The 22,352-nt window shown below is 44.4% G+C and overlaps 1 protein-coding gene across 1 annotated transcript in view; it reads left to right on the top strand.

The window, feature by feature from the left end:
• The first annotated feature begins 5,420 nt into the window (after positions 1 to 5,420).
• LOC311115731 (integrin alpha-4-like) overlaps positions 5,421 to 22,352 on the top strand; it is a 30,148-nt gene continuing 13,216 nt past the window's right edge. Inside the window, exons 1-14 of the mRNA XM_084190880.1 lie at positions 5,421 to 5,818; positions 6,159 to 6,274; positions 7,136 to 7,230; positions 9,588 to 9,717; positions 9,961 to 10,028; positions 10,713 to 10,842; positions 11,322 to 11,407; positions 12,214 to 12,276; positions 12,562 to 12,699; positions 15,331 to 15,439; positions 16,572 to 16,666; positions 17,328 to 17,418; positions 18,670 to 18,715; positions 19,106 to 19,260. Of these exons, the coding sequence (XP_084047006.1) occupies positions 5,637 to 5,818; positions 6,159 to 6,274; positions 7,136 to 7,230; positions 9,588 to 9,717; positions 9,961 to 10,028; positions 10,713 to 10,842; positions 11,322 to 11,407; positions 12,214 to 12,276; positions 12,562 to 12,699; positions 15,331 to 15,439; positions 16,572 to 16,666; positions 17,328 to 17,418; positions 18,670 to 18,715; positions 19,106 to 19,260 (1,504 nt within the window). The 5' untranslated portion in view covers positions 5,421 to 5,636. The remainder of the gene's footprint in view (positions 5,819 to 6,158; positions 6,275 to 7,135; positions 7,231 to 9,587; positions 9,718 to 9,960; positions 10,029 to 10,712; positions 10,843 to 11,321; positions 11,408 to 12,213; positions 12,277 to 12,561; positions 12,700 to 15,330; positions 15,440 to 16,571; positions 16,667 to 17,327; positions 17,419 to 18,669; positions 18,716 to 19,105; positions 19,261 to 22,352) is intronic.

Raw genomic sequence — 22,352 nt, 5'->3', positions numbered from 1 at the left:
GGCTGAATCAAAGCTCCCATCTGGGCCGTGTGTGTTTGTGTGTGTGTGTGTGTGTTCAACAACATGAAGGGTTGTTTACAATGGTGGGATCATCTGGTGTCCACTCCACTTGTGTCTTGTGTCATTTGGAACCAATTGTCCATCCGAGTGACCGATCCTTGCATGGACAGTTAGTGCAATATAACTCACTCCCAGTTCCATTCAGCCCCACTAGAATAAGCTCCATCCACAAAGCATTAGCTCATCCCTGGGCTGGGCACAAGTGAACTCAGTTTAGTGTTTGTTCAATTGCCTAACTAAAATGTCCCTCACTTGACATACCCCACGATTAGTTTCCATAAATCAACTCAATTACCTTTGACTAGAGAAACTATACATTGGGGTCTTTGTTTGTTTACATGATGACATTTCCTCAACAGAGCTAAAGAGGAGTCCTGAAGGAAAGTTTGCCCAATACTGCGGACAGAGAAATGTAGTAAGGTTTTTGTTTAGTTTATGACTTCAACTGTACTCCTTAAACAGAGAATATTCAGAGAATATTAACTAATGGGGATGAGGATAAGGGATGGAGAAAAACATGCAGTCATCACACACATACACAAATATAAACTGAGATAGAGAGAGAGAGAGAGAGAGAGAGAGAGAGAGAGAGAGAGAGAGAGAGAGAGAGAGAGAGAGAGAGAGAGAGAGAGAGAGAGAGAGAGAGAGAGAGAGAGAGAGAGAGAGAGAGAGAGAGACCATTAAGAGGGCCATTAAGAGTGAGGAATCTCACATTAATTCTAGATGTTTAAATTGAGAAATGTCTTTCATAATTTTAGCTGAGTAATACTGGCTCATATTGTCATTGAACAGCTAGCATCATTACTCCAGCTGGAATCTGTCTGAATCAGTGGCAGAAGGCATTCCATTCACACACCAAATAAGGACATGTGAGTTGAGCTGAAAGACAGTCATGAATGTGAAATGTTAAGTAAGTCTTTGAAAAGAGAGAGAACTGCTTTATTACATGTTATGTTATGACTGCTGGCATGCATTCGCTGTTCTTGGAGATGTCATATGTGAGAGAAAAAGTTGGTTGAAATCAAACTGTTAGTGCAGTGCAGAGTTAGAAAACGCTGATTCATTGTCAGTTAAGGCAATCAGACTAATGAAGTTCCATTATATTAATTTGGACATTTAGACCTGTCTCTTTCATTTCTCTTTCCTTCTCTGTCCTTTATATGCTCTTTTCCTTTACTTCCATAGGTATAACACACAGGAGGTTGCTGGCACCTTAATTGGGGAGGACGGGCTCGTGGTAACGGCTGGAGCAGAATCAGTGGAATGGTATCAAATACATCAAACACGGTTTCCATTTTTTTTATGCCATTCCATTCGCTCTGTTCCAGCCATTATTATGAGCCGTTCTCTCAGCACTCAATACACCCAGTCACTACAAAGATACAGGTGTCCTTCCTAACTCAGTTGCCAGAATAAAAGTAAAGATACCTTCATAAAACAATGACTCAAGTAAAAGTGAAAGTGACCCAGTAAAATACTACTTGAGTAAAAGTCTAAAAGTATTTGGTTTTAAATATACTTAAGTATCAAAAGTAAATGTAATTGCTAAAATATACTTAAGTATCAAAAGTAAAAGTATAAATAATTCTTAATTCCTTATATTAAGCAAACCAGACGGCATAATTTTCTTGTTTTTTATTTTATTTACTGGAAGCCAGGGGCATGCTCCAACACTCAGACATAATTTACAAACGAAGCATGTGTTTAGTGAGTCCGCCAGATCAGAGGCAGTAGGGATGACCAGGGATGATCTCTTGATAAGTGTGTGAATTAGACAATTTTCCTGTCCTGCTAAGCATTCAAAATGTAAAGAGTACTTTTGGGTGTCAGGGAAAATGTATGGAGTGTCACACCCTGGCTCTGGGGACTCTATATGTTGAGCCAGGGTGTGTAGATTCTATGTGTTTGTGTTTCTGTGTTTTAGTTCTATGTGTTCTATTTCTATGTTGGCCAGAGTGGTTCCCAATCAGAGGCAACGAGTGTCAGCTGTTGCTGGTTGTCTCTGATTGGGAGCCATATTTATACAGGCTGTTTTCCCACAATAGTTGTGGGATCTTGTTCCTTTTGGTTTGTTCCGTGTTGGTTGTGTTATACCTAGGACTTCACGTGTCGTTATCGTTTGTTGTTTTGTTCTTATTATCACTAAAGATAATAAAGTATGTTCGCTCATCACGCTGCGCCTTGGTCTACTCCGTTCAACGATCGTGACAGAAGATCCCACCATACCAGGACCAAGCAGCGTGTCCAGGAGCAGGCAGCCTGGACGTGGGAGCAGATAATGGACGGGCAGGGGTCCTGGACCTGGGAGGAAATCTAGGCCGGGATGGATCGCCGTCCATGGAAGGAGACGGTAGAGGCGCGACGGAGAGAGGAGCAACGGCGTCAACAGTGTCGTCGTCGGACGGACGAGAGGCAACCCCAAAAATTTTTTAGGGGGGTCACACGGCATGGGCAACGGGGCAGCAGGAGGCAGCTACAGGGCGTATTGGGAAGTTAGGTGAGGAGGCCACCAGGTTAAGGGGGCTATTGGCCCAGAGGGAGCAGGAGTTAGTGGTGCAGAGGGTGGAGCTACTGGAGGCGATAAGGGAGAAGGTGAGAATAGAGGCACGGCGAGAGGAACTGGGTAGGCAGCTGAGGGAGCGGAGGGTTATGACGAAACCCAGTCCCGCTCCTCACACCAAGCAAGTGGTGTGCGTCACCAGTCCGGTCCGGCCCGTTCCTGCTCCCCGAACTAAGTTAATGGTGCGCGTCGCCAGTCCGGCCCGGCCTGTTCCTGCCCCTCGCACCAAGCCTACGGTGCGCGTCGCCAGCCCGGCCCGGCCTGTTCCTGCTCCACGCACCAAGCCTACGGTGCGCGTCGCCAGCCCGGCCTGGCCTGTTCCTGCTACTCGCACCAAGCCTACGGTGCGCGTCGCCAGCCCGGCCCGGCCTGTTCCTGCCACTCGCACCAAGCCTACGGTGCGCGTCGCCAGCCCGGCCCGGCCTGTTCCTGCCACTCGCACCAAGACTACGGTGCGCGTCGCCAGCCCGGCCCGGCCTGTTCCTGCCACTCGCACCAAGCCTACGGTGCGCGTCGCCAGCCCGGCCCGGCCTGTTCCTGCCACTCGCACCAAGCCTACGGTGCGCGTCGCCAGCCCGGCCCGGCCTGTTCCTGCCACTCGCACCAAGCCTACGGTGCGCGTCGCCGGCCCGGCCTGTTCCTGCCACTCGCACCAAGCCTACGGTGCGCGTCGCCAGCCCGGCCCGGCCTGTTCCTGCCACTCGCACCAAGCCAGGGGTGCGAGTCGTCAGCCCGGTCCGGCCCGTTCCTGCTCCACGCACCAAGCCAGGGGTGCGCATCGTCAGCCCGGTACGGCCCGTTCCGGCTCCACGCACCAAGCCAGGGGTGCGCATCGTCAGCCCGGTCCGGCCCGTTCCTGCTCCACGCACCAAGCCAGGGGTGCGCATCGTCAGCCCGGTCCGGCCCGTTGCTGCTCCACGCACCAAGCCTGGGGTGCGCATCGTCAGCCCGGTCCGGTCCGTTCCTGCTCCACGCACCAAGCCAGGGGTGCGCGTCGTCAGTCCGGCACAACCCGTGCCTGGGTCACCGGTGCCTGGAGCAATCCGCTCCTACGATGTCCAGTCCAGCTCCAGCCAGCGGGGCCAGACCGGACCAGGGGCGCTACGGGGGGATTATTGGAGGGTGGTGGGCAAGCCCGGAGCCGGAACCGCCTCCGAGGAGGAATGCCCACCCAGCCCTCCCCTGTTTGGTTTATGTGGAGGCGCGGTCGCAGTCCGCGCCTTTGGGGGGGGTGGTACTGTCACACCCTGGCTCTGGGGACTCTATATGTTGAGCCAGGGTGTGTAGATTCTATGTGTTTGTGTTTCTGTGTTTTAGTTCTATGTGTTCTATTTCTATGTTGGCCAGAGTGGTTCCCAATCAGAGGCAACGAGTGTCAGCTGTTGCTGGTTGTCTCTGATTGGGAGCCATATTTATACAGGCTGTTTTCCCACAATAGTTGTGGAATCTTGTTCCTTTTGGTTTGTTCCGTGTTGGTTGTTTAACCTAGGATGTCACGTCATCGTTTATTGTTTTGTTTGTGTTATCACTAAAGATAATAAAATATGTTCGTTCATCACGCTGCGCCTTGGTCTACTCCGTTCAACGATCGTGACATGGAGTAAAAAGTACATCATTTTCTTTAGGAATATTGTGAATTAAAAGTAAAAGTTGTTAAAAATATAAATAGTGAAGTAAAGTACAGATACACAAAAAAACTACTGAAGTAGTACTTTCAAGTATTTTTACTTAAGTACTTCACACCACTGTTTAAAACAGTTACAGAGTTTAATCGCAGTGAAAGAAGAAAACAGTGTAGTTACTCCACAATACTAACCTAATTGACAGAGTGAAAAGAAGGAAGCCTGTACAGAATATAAATATTCCAAAACATGCATCCTGTTTACAACAAGGCACTAAACTAATACTGCAAAAAAAAATTGGCAAAGCAATTAACTTTTTGGCCTGAATATAAAGTGTTAGAGTATGTTTGGGGAAAATCCAATACAACAAATTACTGAGTACCACTCTCCATATTTTCAAGCATAGTGGTGCCTGCATCATGTTATGGGTATGCTTGTAATCGTTAAGGACTGGGGAGATTTGTAGAAAAAAAAAGAAACTGAATGGAGCTAGAGGAAAACCTGGTTCAATCTGTTTTCCACCATACACTGGGTGATTAATTGACCTTTCAGCAGGACAATAGCCTAAAATCTGTACTGGAGTTGCTTACCGAGAAGACAGTGAATGTTCCTGAGTGGCCGAGTTACAGTTTTGACTTAAATCTACTTCAAAATGTATGGCAAAACCTGAAAATGGTTTTCTGGCAATGATCAACAACCAATTTGACAGAACTGGAAGAATTATTTTAAGAATAATGAGCAAAAAAACATGTTTTCACTTTGTCATTATTAAGGCTGTAACACGACGAAATGTGGAATAAGTCAAGGTGTATGAATACCGTACTTTCTGAAGACACTGTCTGTGTGTGGCTTTGATTCAAATCAAAATGTATTTGTCACCTGCACAGGATACAACAGGTAAGCGATTTGCTGTAGGCCTACTGTTCTCCATTCTGAAACTTTAAAAACTTCTCACTCAAGGGTTGTACTGTTAAATCCAGTGGACACATATCTCTCTCAGTTTTAATGGTGTGGATAGAAGGTTTCGGGGTGGGTTGGAGGGTTGGAGGGTTGGGCTATAAGTTTGATGAGTTTGGGGAGCAGCATGCCCGCTGCCCGCCAGAGGTTTAACTCACTTTTTGAAGTTTCACGTGACAGAATTTAGCCATGAGCCTGATGATGTGAGGTCGCGCACAGGCAGAACAACCTACGCATGAAGAAGCGCAACAGGAGTTGAGCGCGCCCAATCTCTATTCAACTCTATCCAACTGCCATTCTAAAGTTTGTGTTGCGATGTACGACTTTTCTCTGTTTCCCTGGATTTGAATCAACGACGTTTTTTTTCTTCTTTTGTTTTCATCTGCCATTACTTGTAAGCTCTTCGTGTTAGAAAAGGTGGTATTTGTTTTACAAAAATGGAGCGAAAGAAGCCGGGGAATCTTTCTTGCTGTTGGAGCTTTCTTCTCTCATACTTCTGTTGCTGTAGTCTCACTGACTGTTACAATTTGGACGTAGACCACCCCATTAGTTTCAGTGGACCAAATGGATCTTTATTTGGATATTCTGTATTGTTACACAAGAACAAGAAAAACACATGGTAAGTGATTCAAACATTGTTGTAGGCTTTAAAAAAAAACTTTATTCATAGAACACTATAACTGAATAGGCTACACACATTTAGGCTATTAGTTGTTGATGAATTAACAAAGTGGGTATTCATCCCCAAAATGTGTGAAAACTGTTAATTAGGGATTCTATAAACACAAGTACCTTTTGACACAAGAAACCACCAGAAACTGCACATTAAGAGTATCCATGTTGCCTTTTGAGTTTTTCAGTGTGAAGGATTTTTTTGTTGTTGATATCCCACAGCTGGGGTATTGATGTTTATAAAACTGTAAGGTTAGTGATAATAATTTCCATATTGTCTGTTATAGGTTATTAGTCGGAGCTCCAGTTGCGAATTCACCTTCCTACCCAGCCGTTAAAGAACCAGGAGCAATTTATAAGTGCAGCATCTCGGACAAGAGAGAATGTCAGCAAATATCAACAGGTTTGTAATATTGATGTATTGAATATAAACTCGACTTTACAAAGAAAACAATCTGTGGGGCTTCCAAGTTATTTGACCAACGTGGTTTTGGGGCTTTGTGAACTGACATTGACACATTTCCATTGGATTATAAGAAAGCACGTTGGTCAAATAACCAGAACCACTTCATTTTTAACATGGAGGCCCCAAAGATTGTTTTCAAAGGGTTTATAAAGCATTATTAAAGGTCATTGCCACCTCTCAATTCTCTCTCTCTCTCTCTCTCTCTCTCTCTCTCTCTCTCTCTCTCTCTCTCTCTCTCTCTCTCTCTCTCTCTCTCTCAATTACATTTCAATTTAAGGGGCTTTATTGGCATGGGAAACATATGTTTACATTGCCAAAGCAAGTGAAATAGATAATAAACAAAAGTGAAATAAACAATAAAAAATTAACAGTAAACATTACACTCACAAAAGAATAAAGACATTTCAAGTGTCATATTATGTCTGTATACAGTGTTGTAATGATGTGCAAATAGTTAAAGTACAAAAGGGAAAATAAATAAACATAAATATAGGTTGTATTTACAATGGTGTTTGTTCTTCACTGGTTGCCCTTTTCTTGTGGCAACAGGTCACAAATCTTGCTGCTGTGATGGTACACTGTGGTATTTCACCCAATAGATATGGGAGTTTATCAAAATTCTCTCTCTCTCTCTCTCTCTCTCTCTCTCTCTCTCTCTCTCTCTCTCTCTCTCTCTCTCTCTCTCTCTCTCTCTCTCTCTCTCTCTCTCTCTCTCTCTCTCTCTCTCTCTCACTCTCTCTATCTCTCTCTCTCCCCATTTGGTGTGTGTGCTTGCATGTGTGTGTGTCTGTACTACAGGTGTGGATAGTTGTGGGAAGACTTGCTTCTCTGAGAGTGACAACCAGTGGCTCGGAGTCAGCCTGTCCAGACAGCCTGGTGATGGCCATGTATTGGTATGTTAAGTCATAAATGTATTTATAAAGCCCTTTTTACATCAGCAGGTGTCATAAAGGGCTTTACAGTGATGATCATGTATTGGCATGTAGATTAGGCCCAGTAGAGGTAAACAAATGTTACAATTCATTCTCAGATGGTCAAGTATTGGTGTAAATTCCAGTGATATACAGTCTTTGTGCCCATTCAAAGACCCAAATCAAATAATGAGATGGGTTACATCTTGTATTGGTGAACTTTGTTTAAGGCCAGGCACCACACCCTCATAGGGTATTTATTTTCCCTTAATCATATCACAATCCACTTTTACCAGTTGAATGTAGGATAACCACACACAATTTGGTGAATGCAGATGCTTCTGAAGCTGAGAAAAATTAGTTGGAGTGTGGGAAGAGTCTAACTTTCGGGAAATGGCAGTTGAAGACTGAATTTAGACTAACGCCAAACCCCTATTTAGACCCTATCACCATAAACAAATCAAAATATATTATATATTTGAGATTCTTCAAATAGCCACCCTTTGCCTTGATGACAGCTTTGCACACTCTTTGCATTCTCTCAACCAGCTTCATGAGGTAGTCACCTGGAATGCATTTCAATTAACAGGTGTGCCTTCTTAAAAGTTAATTTGTGGAATTTATTTCCTTCTTAATGCGTTTGAACCAAACAGTGGTGTTGTGACAAGGTAGGGGAGGGTATACAGAAGATAGCCCTATTTGGTAAAAGACCAAGTCCATATTATGGCAAGAACAGCTCAAATAAGCAAAGAGAAACAACAGTCCATCATTACTTTAAGACATGAAGGTCAGTCAATACGGAACATTTCAAGAACTTTGAACGTTTCTTCAAGTGCAGTCGCAAAAACCATCAAGCGCTATGATGAAACTGGCTCTCATGAGGACCGCCACAGGAATGGAAGACCCAGAGTTACCTCTGCTGCAGAGGATAAGTTCATTAGAGTTACCAGCCTCAGAAATTGCAGCCCAAATAAATGCTTCACAGAGTTCAAGTCACAGACACATCTCAACATCAACTGTTCAGAGGGGACTTTGTGAATCAGGCCTTCATGGTCGAATTGCTGCAAAGAAACCACTACTAAAGGGCACCAGTAAGAAGAAGAGACCTGCTTGGGCCAAGAAACACGAGCAATGGACATTAGACCGGTGGAAATGTGTCCTTTGGTCTGGAGTCCAAATTGGAGATTTTTGGTTCCAACCGCCGTGTCTTTGTGAGAAGCAGTGTGGGTGAACGGATGATCTCCGCTTGTGTATGGTGTGGGGGTGCTTTGTTGGTGACACCGTCCGTGATTTATTTAGAATTCAAGGCACACTTAACCAGCATGGCTACCACAGCATTCTGCAGAGATACGCCATGGTTTGGGCTTAGTGGGACTATCATTTGTTTTTCAACAGGACAATGACCCAACACACCTCCAGGCTGTGTAAGGGCTATTTTACCAAGAAGGAGAGTGATGGAGTGCTGCATCAGATGATCTGGCCTCCACAATCCCCCAACCTCAACCCAATTGAGATGGTTTGGGATGAGTCGGACCACAGAGTGAAGGAAAAGTAGCCAGCAAGTGCTCAGCATATGTGGGAACTCCTTCAAGACTGTTGGAAAAGCATTCCAGGTGAAGCTGGTTGAGAGAATGCCAAGAGTGTGCAAAGCTGTCATCAAGGCAAAGCGTGGCTATTTGATTTGTTTAACACTTGTTTTGGTTACTACATGATTCCATATGTGTTATTTCATAGTTTTGATGTCTTCGCTATTATTCTACAATGTAGAAAATAGTAAAAATAAAGAAAAACCCTTGAATGAGTAGGTGTGTCCAAACTTTTGACTGGTACTGTATGTCCATTTTAAAGTGGTTAAAATTAATTAAAATGTATGACGGCAGTATGATAGAGAAAATAAAATATACATTTTCATGACGTTTAAAATTTTTTATGTTTACTTTCTGAAAATACTCATATTAATTTACCAAAGTACCAACAAATCTCAGAATTGATAGGTAGACGCAAAAATGTCATTTCAGCCTGTAGTGCCTGGTCTTAAACAAGAAACAAGGCTAGCATCCTTTGCAACCCTACCAGACATATCAAATGATCCCCTATTACATTGATGTTTCTAGTTAGAAGACCCACATCATTTACATGTTTTGTGTTTAGCCTATAGTCTGTTGTCGTTTAACCTTATTTTGGAAACTAGCTGCTGGACAGTGCTCGCATTATTTCACTTGTTAGAAGAACCACAAACGTACATATTTTGTGTGTAGCCTATTCCATTGTTGTTACATTCCTCCTCTCAAACAGTTGCATTTCCTCCAACAACATCTGTGCTGCTTCTCGTTCCACAGGCATGTGGGCATCGTTGGAAGAACGTGTTCTATTCCAGGAACGACAACCAGAACAAGCTGCCTCATGGTGTCTGTTACAGATACGAGGCTGACCTCAAACAGGCTCAACCACTCATCCCATGCTACAAAGGTACACTGTTTTGCATTTACATGATATCTGTTTCTTATTCATTAATGCATATCGTTGCAAAATGTTTTGCAACAGAAAAATGAAAATGTGGGTTATAAATCACATAAATCAGTCAATAACCGAGGCCAACAGTTCTCGCCATGTCTAACACCTGTAAGCAACCTGCACTGAGCCTGAGAGCTTGTTGACAGTAAGCTTGCTTTATTTGCCTAAATGAAAATGCATCTGCCCCTCTTTCTGCAGATCACCAACGGAAGTTTGGTGAGGACTACGGATCATGCCAAGCAGGAATATCCAACTTTCTGACTGAGGTATCAGTTCCTCTACATATTCTGTTTAAACCTGAAGTTTATGTATATGCTGGTAATGCACTTGTACACATACACAAACACGTGTACATGTACACATACACATACACAAGTCACAAACTTTAAATGCACATAACCCATCAAACTGGGAACATTCCCAGAACATTAGTTAAGATTCCCTTTAAGTTCTAGTTCGTTTTTTTTCTTCTAAGATTAGGATGATAACATCCCAAAAACATTCAAATAATGTTTTTGATAACAAAATGTTTTTTTTTCTTCAGAAAATGTTTTAAATTAAATATCCTTGGAATGCTTTCCTAACATTCACTAAAATGTTGTGCACAACATCTGTAACAACCACCAAAGGACATTCCCGAAACGTTCTCATTAGGTTTCCAGGTAATGTTTTAACACAATGTACCAGTAATGTTTTAAGAACATACTGCTGCAACAAAATATGAGAGCAACGGTCTGGGAACATTCTTTTAACATCAGGCAAATGTTTTATACAAACATTGTATAATGATCAGCACAACTGGATAGTTTTTGTGAGAATGAACATTTGCCACAACCTAAAAAATGTTATGGGAACTTTCACAGAACCAATTTTGGTTTGCTGGGAAATCACAAACATAAAACACAAACTGAACAATACTCTGATGTATGTGTTGTGTTGTTTTTCTTCAGGACTTGATAATAATGGGAGCCCCAGGGACATCGTACTGGACTGGGTCTGTCCTGGTCTACAACACCTCCAGCAGGGTCCTGTCTGCGTATGTGGATGACAACAGCACTGTCCTCTATGGCAGTTACCTGGGTCTGTTAATAATAATATGGTTGGAGACGATCAGAAGACTTGTCTGGTTGTCACACGTGTCATAAAGACACTCATTTGTTTTTGAGTTGGTGAAGTGTAACGTAAGGGAATACAGAGAGGAAGCATGCTTTTGTGTGTGTCTGTGGGGGAGGGGGGAGGTTGCTCAATATTTGCTCAATTGTAGTTACTGCAAATCATCATGCCAGTTACGTCTGGCTTGTTGCTCTTATCTCTTGTATCAACCAGTGCCATCTGGTTCTACCTGTGTAGTTGGGTATATTAAAGTTGTGCTAAGGTTGTACTAAGGTTTACAAATGTTGTATTAAGGTTTTACTAACGTTGTTTTGACATTGTATTAACGTTGTGATACGTTTCCATTGCCAGGCTACTCTGGTAGTCTGATTCTTTGGTTATATTAAAGTTGTACTAATGCTGTACTGGCGTTGTACTAACGTTATGATCCTTCTTTTCCTCACCAGGCTACTCGGTTGGGGCCGGCCACTTCCTCCACCTTGACTCCACAGAGATCGTTGGCGGTGCGCCCCAGCACGGGCAGACTGGTAAAGTAAGAGTTAATTTAATTCCTGCTTTTCCTTTTTCCCCCATCCTATCCCCATCACCCCACCACCCGTCTGTAGAAAGAAAGCACAGAACCAACACTTATATGTGGTTCGCTTCTTATGACCGGACAAGCTAAAGGCGGTAAGTAGAATACAGTATGTGTTTGAATCACCAATCAGGGTGATGCTAAATATATGATGCATTGGGCATTCCTCATGCTACTGGTGAAATGTATGAAATATGTGCTACTGAAAAAGACATATGGGTTTTGCGCTGGTCTGGACTGGTACAGATGTAGGATCTTAATTTGATCACCCTGTTGCAGGGGAACTTTCATGAAATGCAGGACATTTTAAACTTGTCGGAAGGCTTTTATTCAGAGATGCTTTAAGGATCTTGTCGTCAATACATTCAATTTACATTTAAGTAATTTAGCAGCCACAGACTGTGTCCCAAATGGCATTCTTTTCCCTATTAAGTTCACTACTTTTGACAAGGGCCCATGAGGTCAAGTAAATTAATGTATCTGCAGAAAGTGGCCAATAATTTTGTCTTGTGGCAATTCTGTGCACATTTTATGGAGGAATCGTTTATTTTATTTTTTGAAGACTGTAAAAGTTGCCAGTTCTTACCAAATACATGTCCCACAGGGATGTTAAGATGGCAGATGGGAGATATTTTATCAGTAGAAAGCAGATTATGTCTGTGTGGGTATTGTGATACAATCTAAGTAGTGAATGCATTTTACCATTCATCCTTAGTTGGCTTTAAGTCCTGATGTGACCAGGTCTTTTCTGTCCTCTGATCCAGGCCTACCTATTCAGAGCTGAAGAAAACATGCTGAAGATAATCAGTGAAGTCAAGGGCAGCAAGGTGGGAATTAGTAGCCAGATATCTTTACAGCCAGTTTCCCTGACACAGATTAAGCCTAGTCTTGGACTAAGAATCTCCATTGAACATGCTCTTTAGTCTAGGACTGGGTATAATCTGTGTCTGGGAAACTGGCCATTAATGTCTTGATTTTGATGCAGAACTAGATCATACCTCCTTACTGCAAAATCACTTTGTGACAACTGCTGATGTTAAAAGGGCTTCATAAATACATTTGATTGATTTGATTGACTGTATTGACTTAAAACCTGTTTTCCTATACTGTAGCTGGGCTCGTATTTTGGTGCCAGTGTGTGTGCCGTGGACCTGAATGGAGATGGCCTGTCTGATCTACTGGTAGGATCTCCCATGTACAGCACCGTGAGAGAGGAAGGACAAGTCCATGTCTACATCAACCAAGGAGCCGTAAGTACTGGGATCTTTCCCAATTCATTTTTCCTTCAATTCAATACAACTTTATACACTGCTCAAAAAAATAAAGAGAACACTTAAACAACACAATGTAACTCCAAGTCAATCACACTTCTGTGAAATCAAACTGTCCACTTAGGAAGCAACACTGATTGACAATACATTTCACATGCTGTTGTGCAAATGGAATAGACAACAGGTGGAAATTATAGGCAATTAGCAAGACACCCCCAATAAAGAAGTGGTTCTGCAGGTGGTGACCACAGACCACTTCTCAGTTCCTATGCTTCCTGGCTGATGTTTTGGTCACTTTTGAATGCTGGCGGTGCTTTCACTCTAGTGGTAGCATGAGACAGAGTCTACAACCCACACAAGTGGCTCAGGTAGTGCAGCTCATCCAGGATGGCACATCAATGCGAGCTGTGGCAAGAAGGTTTGCTGTGTCTGTCAACGTAGTGTCCAGAGCATGGAGGCGCTACCAGGAGACAGGCCAGTACATCAGGAGATGTGGAGGAGGCCGTAGGAGGGCAACAACCCAGCAGCAGGACCGCTACCTCCACCTTTGTGCAAGGAGGAGCAGGAGGAGCACTGCCAGAGCCCTGCAAAATGACTTCCAGCAGGCCACAAATGTGCATGTGTCTGCTCAAACGGTCAGAAACAGACTCCATGAGGGTGGTATGAGGGCCCGACGTCCACAGGTGGGGGTTGTGCTTACAGCCCAACACCGTGCAGGACGTTTGGCATTTGCCAGAGAACACCAAGATTGGCAAATTCGCCACTGGCGCCCTGTGCTCTTCACACTGAGCATGTGACAGACGTGACAGAGTCTGGAGATGCCGTGGAGAACGTTCTGCTGCCTGCAACATCCTCCAGCATGACCGGTTTGGCGGTGGGTCAGTCATGGTGTGGGGTGGCATTTCTTTGGGGGGCCACACAGCCCTCCATGTGCTCGCCAGAGGTAGCCTGACTGCCATTAGGTACCGAGATGAGATCCTCAGACCCCTTGTGAGACCATATGCTGGTGCGGTTGGCCCTGGGTTCCTCCTAATGCAAGACAATGCTAGACCTCATGTGGCTGGAGTGTGTCAGCAGTTCCTGCAAGAGGAAGGCATTGATGCTATGGACTGGCCCGCCCGTTCCCCAGACCTGAATCCAATTGAGCACATCTGGGACATCATGTCTCGCTCCATCCACCAACGCCACGTTGCACCACAGACTGTCCAGGAGTTGGCGGATGCTTTAGTCCAGGTCTGGGAGGAGATCCCTCAGGAGACCATCCGCCACCTCATCAGGAGCATGCCCAGGCGTTGTAGGGAGGTCATACAGGCACGTGGAGGCCACACACACTACTGAGCCTCATTTTGACTTGTTTTAAGGACATTACATCAAAGTTGGATCAGCCTGTAGTGTGGTTTTCCACTTTAATTTTGAGGGTGACTCCAAATCCAGACCTCCATGGGTTGATACATTTGATTTCCATTGATCATTTTTGTGTGATTTTGTTGTCAACACATTCAACTATGTAAAGAAAAAAGTATTTAATAAGATTATTTCATTCATTCAGATCTAGTATACAGTATACAACAGACAACCTTGATTTCCCTGATTCCTCTTCTTGCCTTCTCAAAACTCATTGGAGGAGAAGGTCAGGGGGGAGGGACCTTGGATCCTCTCCTCCAATGTGGCTTGAGAAGGAGGTGAGGAGAGAGGATGCAAAGAATCTAGGAAAAACTAATTGAGAGAGATACAACCTTTCTTTCACCCCTATCATAAAAAGTTATTGTGCAGTTATTGTGTTTCTAGCTGTGTGAGTTTTGCAAATAGCCTTGAATCTAAAGTAATTTGATGGTACATTACCTATTGAAATGTTTACTATAAACTTTGCGAGGCTGTTATATGGAACACTGTCCCTGAAGATACAGTACTTGTTAAAACAGAACAACAACAAAAGAGACTTCCTCACCTCACCTCACATCTCACACACATACTGTTATCATCACAACTTCATTCTGTAATTCTTAAATATGATAGTAGTTAAGCATTTCATACAATACTGGTGTTGTGCACTGTTATAACAAAACCTTTTCAAAACCAATGATGGTATCACTTAACATTAAGTTGCTCTTATACCTGTGTAGTAACATCTACACTAACTATTCAGCTTTCAGAACAATCAGATAATTCTATAGAAATGAATATGCTCAAGTAAAGAGATTTTTATTTTATTGTCATTTCCTATAAAAAGAAGAGGCTGGAGTTACTATATTACTGAACTGTCTTATACACTGGCAGATGATATAAAACAACCCAGCATGATGATAACAGGACCTAAGGACTGTTTCTATGACTGATGAGTTTGTATTATGGAACGCTAAACCAGCGGATATCTGCTACTTTTATAGCGTACTACTAAGGACCAGGCAACTGTGCATGACATGACTAACTTTACGTAATTACCAACCTAATGACTAAATAACTGCAATTACATGGAGCTTAGCTAGCTACTTCCCCCACATATCTCCATCAGCAAACAACAGTTTTTTCTCCCTGAATCCACTTTACAAGCCATTACCCTGGGAAGAGGAGAGAAGGAATCTTAAGACTGTAAATGAATGTGTTTTTAAGGCTAATATGAAGGAAGCAGAGTTTCAGTTGGTGGGAAGCAACTCGTATGCTGCCAGATTTGGGGAGACCATAACTGATCTGGGAGATATTGATGATGATGGCTTTCCTGGTGAGTGTTATGCATATGTTTTGCAAAGATGTAAAGCAATTCTTACTTTATATTTAAAGTTATAATGATGTGTCACAGAAAGCAAAACTATGATGACAAAATCAGCTACCCTAGCTAAGATGCCAATGTTCTGCATAGTTGTTTGTAAAAAATAAATACAAATAAAGTGAAATTGAACTTGGTGATATTCCAAGTAGGTGCTGTTCCAATTGTTGCACAATAAAATCTCCCCATATTTCAGTTGAATGGAATGTAGCCTGATCCACCATCCGGACCGCTGCGCTCTCATTTCGTTTCAATGTAAGCTTGCAAGATCAGGATGGTTGATCAAGGCTATGAGCAATGGGCAGCTCTAAAAGTAACAGAAAGCGAGCTATGCCAGTCAGAAAGAACTACACTGAAGTCTGTGGTGATATTGGGTAACTGGGTACGAAGACACACACCATAAACCAGCCCCAGTCAACACAGAGGCAATACCACCAACCAACCAACCAACCAACCACATCCCCTACAGCTGATCACAGGGCCCCAGCACACTTCTAACTGCCACTTACACCAGCCTAACTGCCAGTTCCTCAACATCAGCACAAGCACACACACACACACACACACACACACACCAGGGTTGGGGTCAATTCCATTTAAATTCCAGTCAATTCAGGAAGTACACTGAAATTCCAATTCTCTTCAATGCTTTTCAGTTAGGAAAATCTGGAATTGGAATTTGGTTTACTTTCTGAATTGACTGGAATTGAAATTGAATAGACCCCAACCCTGACACACACACACACACGCACACGCACCCACACACACACACACACACACACACACTGTCCCAGCTCCCAGTGTAGACTAGACTTAGGTTACGTGCAGTCTGAGAGCAGTCGGTGGATATGAGGGTGTGCCTGCATGGTTGATTGTGAGGACGTTGTTATTTAGGTCATTATGTCCATGTAAACCTGTAACTTAACCTATGTGTGTCTCCAAAATAGCACCCTAATTCCTATATAGTGCACTAATTAACTACATTACCCTATGGGCACTGGTCAAAAGTAGTGCACTATATAGGGAATATGGTGCCATTTGGGACGTATCCTAAGTTAACCCCTGACTGACTGTAAATGTGTTCCAGATGTGGCAGTGGGGGCTCCGCAGGAGGAAGAGCTGCGTGGGGCTATATATATCTACAATGGGAGGAAGACAGGGATCTCTCAGACCTTCTCTCAAGTATGTACACAGCTATGGCTACATCCCTTCCAGCTGCTGTTTGTCTGCAGACTTCAGGGACAGGAGATTACTGGACGGAAAGAAGGAGGGATGGAGGGAGGGAAAAAGGGAGGGAGGGAGTGAAGGGAAGAGGGGTTAGGGTGTCCCTCCTCTGACCAATGATCAGGGACAATAGATTGGAGGGAGGGGGAGGGAGTGAGATAGGACGTGAGGATCAAATGTGCCTTTGTTTCTCTCTTTGCTCTCAGACAGTCGGAAGAGAGTTCCTCACTCTGAATTGCTATGATTTCCTTAAACTGTTTGGCCTCCTATTTTTCTCTGTCTGAGCATGTGCGACGGTTTAAATTAAGCAGTTACATTTAAATTACCTTCTAGTTATGGAATACCATGGAGATAAATCAATGTATATATGTAAATAAATGTATCTCAACGTGGAATACAACCTTTTGGAGAAAATGTAGTTACTGTATATCCAAATATAGATACATTACATTTCTTGCATATCAAAGCTCCGTATTAGAGAAAAACCTGAAATGTGTACTGTACAGCTTACATAGACAGCTCTCTTGGTTTGGGAAAGAAAATGAAGTGTATGAAATGTGTACAGGACAGAGGGTTGTTAGCTGTAAGAATAATCAGGCTGTTCTTGTTCCATCATCAGAGGATCACCAGCTCTGTTCTGGGTAATGAGTTAAAGATGTTCGGCCAGTCTGTGTCCGGAGGCATCGATGTTGATGGAAACGGTTACCAAGGTAACGATCCCTTTCTTGACTGTCACCGTTGTGTACAGTGCTTCCCTCAAGTACAATGTTTGAGTCTGTCTCTGTTTCTCTACGGCTGACTAAAACAGAACACACTGTAATGTCCCGTTATTATGTCACACATGCTGTGCCTTAAGTTAGTAAGGTCGTCAAAACATGGCGGTGGTGGGAAGAGAACTGAGGACAGGGGATGGGTAAATATATGTGTGTCTGTGTGTGTGTGTGTGTGTTGGCTGCTACCCAGGGAAAACCAAATTGGGCAGTGATAATATCCTGGGGTTTAAATTAGTGATGGTTGTCTGCTTACTCTCTGCTTCTCATCTTCTTATCTTCCTCTAGTGATACACTGTAAACTAAACAGCATATCCTGTAGACTGACAGAGAGAGAGAGAGAGAGAGAGAGAGAGACAGTCAGTCATCTCTTAGCTAGTCATCTCTTAGAACTGGTACATTGTAAAGTATTGTGTACTGTCTGTCAATAAAACATTTCATTTGTTTTTTTCATGTGTTATTTGTTTTAATTGTTGTTTTTATAGATTGATTTGTAACGCAAGTGATAAATACTTATCTAAAAACAAAACGCATCAGTTTATTACTGTTGATATCTGGTTATCTTGTTAGAAGTCTGTCTAAGATGCTGAGTGGAGATTATTGGATTTTTATTAGGGAGGAAATTACTGATGATTGTGACTTTGCTCTGGGATCTGAAGTGAATCTTTTGGCCAAATTCATAGCAAATGGTCCAAATAAGATCAGTTAACTACGTCCACACTGTAAAATAAATATTGTTGTTTATATGGTAACTTACTGGCAGCCAGTTACCTGTAAGTTACCTGTAAGTTACTGTAGAAAAAAAGTAGAGTATGTTACCATAAATTCCAAAGAAACTTTGGTTTAACAGTACATTACTGTAAAGTTTACAGGATTTTTTTTTACAGTGCAGTAAACTGGGTGAATACATTTTGTCTGCAGGCTGATGTGGATTGAATGAACAAATGAATGACCGAATGACTGACTGACTGAATGAACGAATGAACAAATTAATGAATTCATGAATGAATGAAAAACATTCCATTGATACCTTATGAGCTGTTCTAAACTGAGTAACAAACTGGTTTAGAGCTTTAACAAGTACTAGAGCTTTAACAAGTCTAGAGAGCCTTGCAGCCAGATAGGCCTATAGCAGGAAATTGCATGTTCAAGATAATGACAACTATCTATCTGCATCTCTCTAAACCACAGATGTAGCAGTAGGGGCCTTCCTCTCAGACTCGGCTGTGGTTCTGAGGTAAGAACTGTGGTACATATCACATCACATCCACTAGATAACTGATCTCTGAAACTAGAATTACTGAGGTTAAACTTTCACTGAATATTGGTGAACATTTTATCTTACATTTCATGAATTTACTTTCTGAATATGACCTCAGTGAAAGTGTTCTGGCCCGTTTATTTCACCTGTATACTGTAGTTGCCTGGCCTATATTTTGAGCAACCATTTTCACCTTTTATAATACCTTTTGGTTTGTAGATTTGTTTATCTTCTGGCCCATATACTGTAGCTCCCATATTCTAATGCAAATGTACAATTGTATTTGCTTTGACACTGAGTGTTAATGTGTTGTTTTAATGTTGTTGTTGTTGTTGTTGTTGACATGTTGTTGTCTCCCTGTGCCAGGACTCGTCCAGTGGTAGTGGTAGAAGCCTTCATGCCCCTGCCTGTCAGTGTGAACCGCTATGTAGCGCTGTGTTCTGACAACGGTCTTCCTGCTGTCTGCATCAATGCTACAGTCTGCTTCAGGGTCCATGCTCGACTCTTTACCTCTTCAATAGGTGAGCAGACCCTCTCCCCGTGCTCCTGGCTCCCTCATAGCCCTGCACTGTGAAATCAACCTGTCTGTTTGCATTATGTTAATCGTTACATTAGTGAAGGTTATGTGTGCAGTGGCACTTACAAACAAAAGACAGTTTTGGTTCTAGTGTGTGTACTTAATAGTGACCAAAAACTCATTTTCCAAACTCATTTTCCAATGTGAGCATTATTATACTACTAGTTTGTATGTGGAAAATGGTATAATGCACAAAGTCTAGTATCTTGTGTCTCTCAGGAAATAGTCATGAAAGCCCCTGCCCTGGACTAGTTGACAGAAAACACTATTGTGTCCGAGACAGACTTTTTCTGTTTCCTTATCACTGTCAGTCCCTCCATCTTATCACTAGTCCCTGAGGCATGGGTCAGTTGGTTTAGTATGTTAACCCTGCCTTAACAACGGTTATCTCTGCAGAGCATTCCTCTGGTGAAAGTGTCCGTTAGAGCCTGTCCTGATAGATAGACTGATGTTGTCCATCAGGTACACGTTTTCTAACCACCTGTTGTCCTCAACATTATGTTTTTGGTGGGATTTCAGTTATTCAAAGTTATCTGGTATCACTGTGAAACATCACTGTCCTTTGATAGTAAACGAAAATGACTAATTTGAAGTGTCTTGCGAAATAAAACACAAGTCAATGTTATCCTCATTCAAAATATGTTTTCTCCATCTACAGTACAGTACATTTATGATTAGGAATGGGTCTGAGGTTGAGGCTGGGGCTGGGGCTGAGAAAGAGGCTGGGTCTGGGGTTGAGGCTTGGTTGCGGGCTGAGGCAGCAGACTTTGTGAAAATTAGTATTTGTGTCATTCTCAAAACTTTTGACCATGACTGTACAGTACATTTGTGATTAGGAATGGGTCTGGGGTTGAGTCTGGGGCTGAGAAAGAGGCTGGGTCTGGGGTTGAGGCTTGGTTGCGGGCTGGGGCTGGGGCTGGGGTTGACGCTGGGGTGAAGCCTGGGGTTGAGGCTGGAGTTGAGGCTGGAGTTGAGGCTGGGGCTGAGTCTGGGGTTGAGAATGGGGTTGAGGCTGGGGTGAAGGCTGTGTCTGGGGCTGAGACTGGGGTTGAGTCTGGGTCTGGGGTTGAGTCTGGGTCTGTATGTCTGGGTCTGGGGTTGAGGCTCGGTCTAGGTCTGTATGTCTGGGCTTGGGGCTGGGGTTGAGACTGGGGTTGAGTCTGGGGTTGAGTCTGGGTCTGGGGTTGAGGCTGGGTCTAGGTCTATATGTCTGGGTCTGGGGTTGATGTGTGTCTGCGGTTGAGGCTTGGACTAGGTCTGTATGTCTGGGGTGAGGCTGGGTCTAGGTCTGTATGTCTGGGGTGAGGCTGGGTTTAGGTCTGTATGTCTAGGGTTGAGGCTGGGTCTGAGGTTGAGGCTGGGTCTATGTCTGTATGTCTGGGGTTGAGGCTGGGTCTATGTCTGTATGTCTGGGGTTGAGGCTGGGTCTATGTCTGTATGTCTGGGGTTGAGGCTGGGTCTATGTCTGTATGTCTGGGGTTGAGGCTGGGTCTATGTCTGTATGTCTGGGGTTGAGGCTGGGTCTATGTCTGTATGTCTAGGGTTGAGGCTGGGTCTAGGTCTGTATGTCTGGGGTTGAGGCTGGGTCTAGGTGTGTATGTCTAGGGTTGAGGCTGGGTCTAGGTCTGTATGTCTGGGGTGAGGCTGGGTCTGGGGTTGAGCCTGGGTCTAGGTCTGTATGTCTGGGGTTGAGGCTGGGTCTAGGTCTGTATGTCTGGGGTTGAGGCTGGGTCTAGGTCTGTATGTCTGGGGTGAGGCTGGGTCTGCGGTTGAGGCTGGGTCTAGGTCTGTATGTCTGGGGTTGAGGCTGGGTCTAGGTCTGTATGTCTGGGGTGAGACGGTCTGGGGTTGAGGCTGGGTCTAGGTCTGTATGTCTGGGGTTGAGGCTGGGTCTGGGGTTGAGGTGGGGTCTAGGACGGTATGTCTGGGGTGAGGCTGGGTCTGGGGTTGAGTCTGGGTCTAGGTCTGTATGTCTGGGGTTGAGGCTGGGTCTGGGGTTGAGGCTGGGTCTAGGTTTGTATGTCTGGGGTTAGGCTGGGTCTGGGGTTGAGTCTGGGTCTAGGTCTGTATGTCTGGGGTTGAGGCTGGGTCTGGGGTTGAGCCTGGGTCTAGGTCTGTATGTCTGGGGTTGAGGCTGGGTCTAGGTCTGTATGTCTGGGGTTGAGGCTGGGTCTAGGTCTGTATGTCTGGGGTGAGGCTGGGTCTGGGGTTGAGCCTGGGTCTAGGTCTGTATGTCTGGGGTTGAGGCTGGTTCTAGGTCTGTATGTCTGGGGTTGAGGCTGGGTCTAGGTCTGTATGTCTGGGGTGAGGCTGGGTCTGGGGTTGAGGCTGGGTCTAGGTCTGTATGTCTGGGGTTGAGGCTGGGTCTAGGACTGTATGTCTGGGGTGAGGCTGGGTCTGGGATTGAGTCTGGGTCTAGGTCTGTATGTCTGGGGTTGAGGCTGGGTCTGGGGTTGAGGTTGGGTCTAGGTTTGTATGTCTGGGGTTAGGCTGGGTCTGGGGTTGAGTCTGGGTCTAGGTCTGTATGTCTGGGGTTGAGGCTGGGTCTAGGTCTGAATGTCTGGGGTTGAGGCTGGGTCTAGGTCTGTATGTCTGGGGTTGAGGCTGGGTCTAGGTCTGTATGTCTGGGTTGAGGCTGGGTCTGGAGTTGAGGCTGGGTCTAGGTCTGTATGTCTGGGGTTGAGGCTGGGTCTAGGTCTGTATGTCTGGGGTGAGGCTGGGTCTGGGGTTGAGCCTGGGTCTAGGTCTGTATGTCTGGGGTTGAGGCTGGGTCTAGGTCTGTATGTCTGGGGTTGAGGCTGGGTCTAGGTCTGTATGTCTGGGGTGAGGCTGGGTCTGGGGTTGAGGCTGGGTCTAGGTCTGTATGTCTGGGGTTGAGGCTGGGTCTAGGTCTGTATGTCTGGGGTGAGGCTGGGTCTGGGGTTGAGGCTGGGTCTAGGTCTGTATGTCTGTGGTTGAGGCTGGGTCTAGGTCTGTATGTCTGGGGTGAGACTGGGTCTGGGGTTGAGGCTGGGTCTAGGTCTGTATGTCTGGGGT

This window comes from Coregonus lavaretus (assembly GCF_964263955.1).
Source record: "Coregonus lavaretus genome assembly, contig: HAP1_SCAFFOLD_2518, whole genome shotgun sequence".
Taxonomy (NCBI): domain Eukaryota; kingdom Metazoa; phylum Chordata; class Actinopteri; order Salmoniformes; family Salmonidae; genus Coregonus; species Coregonus lavaretus.
Note: the sequence above shows the minus strand (reverse complement) of the source record. Positions and strands in the feature narration are given on the sequence as shown.